At 35.8% G+C, this 5414-nt stretch overlaps 1 protein-coding gene across 4 annotated transcripts; it reads left to right on the forward strand.

Annotated features, from left to right (window-relative positions):
* The first annotated feature begins 308 nt into the window (after positions 1 to 308).
* LOC116109974 (protein AE7-like) lies at positions 309 to 4482 on the forward strand. Of its 4 annotated transcripts, none has more exons than XR_004124819.1 (7): positions 309 to 468; positions 1409 to 1574; positions 1868 to 1973; positions 2060 to 2159; positions 3195 to 3240; positions 3446 to 3938; positions 4169 to 4482. XR_004124819.1 is itself a non-coding variant. In XM_031396214.1 (6 exons), the coding sequence occupies exons 2-6, from the start codon at positions 1451 to 1453 to the stop codon at positions 4267 to 4269; spliced, it is 477 nt and encodes a 158-aa protein (XP_031252074.1). In that variant the 5' UTR covers positions 309 to 468; positions 1443 to 1450; the 3' UTR covers positions 4270 to 4477. The 4 variants fall into 4 exon arrangements, 1 of the variants encoding a protein (XP_031252074.1); XR_004124818.1 differs by having other exon boundaries at positions 1443 to 1574; XR_004124820.1 differs by having other exon boundaries at positions 1446 to 1574.
* The last annotated feature ends 932 nt before the right edge of the window (positions 4483 to 5414 follow it).

Here is a 5414-nt window from a genome sequence, read left to right on the forward strand (position 1 = left end):
CAACGGTCGTTAAAGGTCAGATCTGACTGTCAACGATGGTAAAAAATATAGTTATCGTTGATCGTCAACGATGACTAGATCGGTGAATTACCAATCAGTTCTAGTTGTTTGTAAGCTGTTGTGATAGATTCTACAGTGGTAGTCAAAATCTGACAATTGTGGATAAGGAAAAGTGTTTTTATTAACTTTTAAATTTTTTTTTAGAAATATTTAATGAAATTAATAAATTTAAGATGTTTAAAAATAATTAAAAGAGTATACTAATATTATTTAAATAATTAAATAAACAAATATTTTGAGAATAGCACGGAGAATATTGATAGAAATATTAAACGCACCAATATCTTTGATCCGACTTGGACTCGAATCCGTAATTGACCCAATCAATCCTTCGCCGAAAACACCTTACACTATTTTCTCTGTTTCAACCGTTGCTCAATCGTCTTCTGCTTTCGTCTCCCTCACAAGGCATCTTCTTCTTCTTCTTTATTTTAAATTTTCTATTTTCGTTTCTCTGTGGCTGTTCGCTTGTTTGTTTATGTTCCCGCTGATAATTTTATATTGATTATAATTCTTTTTGTCGATTGAAGTGGCTTATGCACCTTTGCACGACTGCCTTTTATATAATTAATTGAAATTTTAATATAAACCCTAACCAGTTGCTTAATGTTATATTCATTGTCAATTGCTGTCTTGCATAGCATCATGATGCAGAAAAGTTCATCTTTGTATATTAGTTGTCCTTCATTATTGCTTTTTTTTAAGGAAATATGATTAGCACCGAGAATCTGGAACCTAGAGATTTTATAATTATATTATTTTCTTTTGAAGAGTTTAGGAAGCCAAACCTTTTGTTGTACACTATTAGTGAACGTAGGAGGTTTGTTTCCCTCGTTTTGGGGCTTATAAGACTTCAAAATCAGTTTAAAATCTTTCTTTGTAAATCAAAATCCAGTGATTCAGACGTACAGATTATTTTATGGTTGGTTGCTGCTGGAAAAATTTTTAAGTGGTAAATATGAGACCCTAATATATGCAGCCGATAGCTTGCCGGAGTTGCCTTGAAGTAAACCTAACAGATGAGGTTAATAGCATGCTAAGATTAAAGAAACTTTTTGCAAGGTAGAAATAATGTGACTAGTTATCTTTTACAAGAGATGTCCTTAAATAAGTTGTGAAGTCAACCTCCTTGTTATTATTATTTTTGGTGGCAATATGAAATATTTGTTAGCGGTTTAGTGGTAAAAAATGGAAGCAAATACGTTTGCATGTTACTATACATTTCCTAGTCTGTAGTGTGATTAAATGTTTGTAGGCTGATTTAGTTGACATTTGAATTTACTTATTTTTGTTATGCATGAAATAATGAATGATAGTTTATTTGTTGCAATATTATTTGACTGTGCAGGAGTTTGCTTTTTTGTAATCTATTTAAATTACAGCAGTGAAGATGGTTTCTGGGTTGATAAATGCAAATCCAACAGTGTATGAAAAGAAGGAACGACGAGTTCGAAGTTTCATTAGTAATGCAGACGAGTATGCTGTCGAACCAATTGACCAACAAGAAGTATTTGATATCCTTTTTGACTTTAAATCTGATGCCAGCAGTAAATCTCACGATGCTTATAATAACTGAGATAACATTTTTGTGGTTTCTGTGGAAACATAATCTGTTGCAAATATGTGTTTTTCTGTCTGTTAAACTTAGTAACAAATTATTTTAGCACAGTATGTTTCTTGACATTTTGTCTTTTTTCTTTTATAGAATCAATTATTTACGAATTAGAATAATTTGAAAAGGGATCAATGACTTCTGAACAAAACTGTATGATGGTTGTGTATTAATTTATTTCCTTAACATTCTTAAATCATGTAAGAGATATAAAAGATCCAGAGCACCCATACTCATTGGAAGAACTCAAAGTAATTACAGAAGATGCAATTGAGGTGGATGATGAGCATAGCTATGTAAGGTGAAAGGTTATCTTAATCGTGTTCATTATTTCATAATCAAGTTAGGTTGGAAAATTTAATGAATAAGTAATATGTTCTCATTCAGGGTCACATTCACTCCAACAGTTGAACACTGCAGTATGGCAACAGTTATTGGTCTGTGCTTGCGGGTGAAACTTATGAGGAGTCTTCCTATGCGTTACAAGGTATTAATTTGGTTGACAGCTTGCCATTTAATTTTTCTTCACCATACACAATTACTACATATGGGATCTATGGAAGTGTAATGGATGAAGTATTTTTTTATAGATCTCAGGATGATTTGTTACATTACTAGGGCCAGTGTATTCTAGTGCTGCTGTGTCATTGGACTAGGGGTTTATATGTTGTTTGATATTTCTTGATACTTTATATTACTAATTTGAGGCAAGGTTCTTTCTTTGAGTAGGCTTTGTTTCCTTTTTTATTTTTGTCTGGCTTGGGAAAGTGGGCCTATCTCCGGACAACCGAAATATGGGTTGTTTTGGAACAAGAAACTAGTATCATGTAGATTCATGATAGTTTTGTTGTGTTTTTGGGGCTGTTTAGGCTGTAGTAATATTTCTTTTTGGTTTGTTCTTTTTTGCACAGATTATACACATTCATAATAGTCTTTGTAAAGCCTTCGACCCTGATACTAGATGGGTTTTGTTGTTGTAAAGGATACCTGGTCCAATATCTGTTTTACTTCTTTATAGTATCAATAGAAAAAGAAATAGAAAAATAAACTTGATACTATGAATCCGTAATACCCGTTTGTCAATGGAGTTCTTCTTTCTTCTCTTTATCATGATTGGTTGTTCGGTTTCTCCTTCAAGGGCATTGTTGGTGCACAAAACTATAATTGTAGGAAGACATGGATCACCAATTAATGAGTATCAATATTTACGTTTTTAGCGGGTCCCAAAAAAATATCTCTAGTATATGCAGAATGATTGGAGTTTACTTGCTATAATCATTGTTAAGTGATTCATAAGGATGAAGTTTCCACATACTTGTGGCTGTGTCACTAGCCCTGCTGTTACAATATCCAGTCTTTTGTCATATTATGGTTTTAAGTTTCTATTTGTTGTACTTTATGGATGAAATTTACAATGTTTTATTGCTAAGCTGGTCTCAACACTGATTGTCTTACATGCATCTGACCACCCTCATTTCTATCATCACTTCACTTTCTAATTGTTCAAGGTTATTGTTAATAGGTGGATATAAGGGTAGCACCCGGAACTCATGCAACAGAAGCTGCAGGTACTTGCATGCTTTCTCACTTTCTCTTGTCCTTTTCTTTTTGTTATTTGGACTGGATCCTGCAAAAAGCTTCGTGCTCTTTTTGGTGGATCATGTCAATATGACTCTAATGTGGAGTTGAATTGTGACTTATGACCCCGCTCGCATCTAAAGCCTATTAGATGTAGAACCACTAACCTTGATCACTGTTCTGGCATTATGTTAGGATCCTACATTGGAAGGGAAAATGGTGGACATTTGGGTTATAAGGGCTTGGGCACCCTCCTTGGGAAGCCAATTTTCCAAGGAGAGTTCTATCCAAATTCATGAAAGACCCATAGCCCAACCCAATTGTTGAGTTATTGGAGTGGGTTCCTATCCATTGATATCAGAGCATGATCCTACGCCTACGTGGCAGAGCACGCGTGGCAGGTTGACTCATGGCAGACTGACCTTGGGCTCAGGCTGCTATCCTGAAAAGGGTATGGAGGCCCAAGGGAAAAGGGATCCGAGTAGTCACCTAGAGGGTAAAGAGGCCGACGTTGATATTGGTTGCGGAAGCGTAGTGGAATGTTAGGATCTTACATTGGAAGGAAAAATGGTAGGCATGTGGGTTATAAGGGCTTGGGCACCTTCCTTCGGTAAGCCAGTTTTCCAAGGAGAGTTCTATCTAAGCCCATGAAAGACCTCTGACCCAGCCCAATTGTTGAATTATTGGAGTGAGTTCCTATCACATTAGTAACATCTTGCCAAGAACTTTGAGTTGTTTCCCTCTCTATAACTTATCCGTTTTCACAGACAAGTTAATTGGGGCTTATAGCATTTCCTAGATATGCTTTATTGAAATACAAAGCGCAGGTTTTGAATGGCATGATCGGATTATTAACTCTAGAAAACCTTATATAAATTATGTCATGGTATTTATACACTATATTCCTTTCTAATGCAGTTAATAAACAACTGAATGATAAAGAACGAGTGGCAGCAGCACTGGAAAATCCAAACCTTGTGGATATGGTCGACGAGTGCTTAGCCCCAACATATGGTTGAATGTATTTCTCCTGCCCAGCAATGGAGGACACTTCAACATAGGACACTTAAATATTGTCAGGCTTCTACTCATGTCTTGTTTTGGTCACCATTGTGCAATATCTTTCTTGACTTGTATCCGGATTTTATTGCAGTTTGTATAATTTAGTCCATGATAGGAAACATAACGGTTAAATAGTTTCAATATCTCATCAACTTTGATTATTTACTTAATTAATTTAGTAATTATATTCAATTTTAACTCAAAAACTTTCAACATCTGGCTAGGTTAGGTAGAGTAACAACCCTGTTAAATGCAATGTTTTAAAACCCAACTCGGGGTGAAACTCGGCAAAGTAGTCGAGTCTTGATTGATCGGTTTGACTGGTGGGTCATACCTGTGCTCAAAGGTTTGAAATTTAACAAAAATACCCTTAAAAATTATGTGTAAGTCTTTATAGGTTTGAAATCTTGTAAAAAAACCCCAAACACCATCATTGACGTCGGTAAATAGGGCTTGTTTCCAACTAGGACAATACTCCCCATCACCAAGAAAACACTCCCTCCAACCTCCTGACCAAAACCCATTATACCACTCCCCTGTTTGCCTTCCAATCGTTGGCGATGACGGGCTTTTTTCGACGATATTGTTTTGTGATTTCCGATCGATTCACTCACCAAAAATCGTTGTCGTTGCCACTATTGCACTCATCGGTCATTTCTCTTCAAAAGCCCTAACATTCCGATCTTCAATTGTTTACATATTGATGTTTTAATTTTTAGGATTTTCAATGAATATGAAAATTTATAACCCGACCTGNCAGCATTTAATATTTTGCTTAAGCAGTTGCTTTATTGGTCTTACATCCTGTCTGTCATGTCATCACTTCTTATATTCTCCCCGACTTTCTCAAATTGCAGATAGAACCTGAGTCACAAACTCAGCTTTTAAATGCTACTATGAACGTGGAAGGAGTTTTGTTGGCCGGAGTTCCTGGAGCAGGTGGATTTGATGCTATTTTTGCTGTTACATTAGGGGATTCAGGCAGCAACTTGACCAAAACATGGAGTTCACACAATGTTCTGGCATTGTTAGTTAGAGAAGACCCTCGCGGCGTTTGTTTAGAAAGTAGTGATCCACGAACCAAAGAAATTACGTCAGCCAT

Source organism: Pistacia vera, unplaced genomic scaffold (genome assembly GCF_008641045.1).
Source record: "Pistacia vera cultivar Batoury unplaced genomic scaffold, PisVer_v2 Contig592, whole genome shotgun sequence".
Taxonomy (NCBI): domain Eukaryota; kingdom Viridiplantae; phylum Streptophyta; class Magnoliopsida; order Sapindales; family Anacardiaceae; genus Pistacia; species Pistacia vera.

Bases quoted from the DNA above. Each gene is read 5' to 3' on its own strand.
- LOC116109974 (XM_031396214.1), top strand. From the start codon at position 1,451: ATGGTTTCTGGGTTGATAAATGCAAATCCAACAGTGTATGAAAAGAAG. The intron at 1,974-2,059 runs GTGAAAGGTTAT...GTTCTCATTCAG, and splicing joins GATGAGCATAGCTATGTAAG to GGTCACATTCACTCCAACAG. The intron at 3,241-4,168 runs GTACTTGCATGC...TTTCTAATGCAG, and splicing joins TCATGCAACAGAAGCTGCAG to TTAATAAACAACTGAATGAT.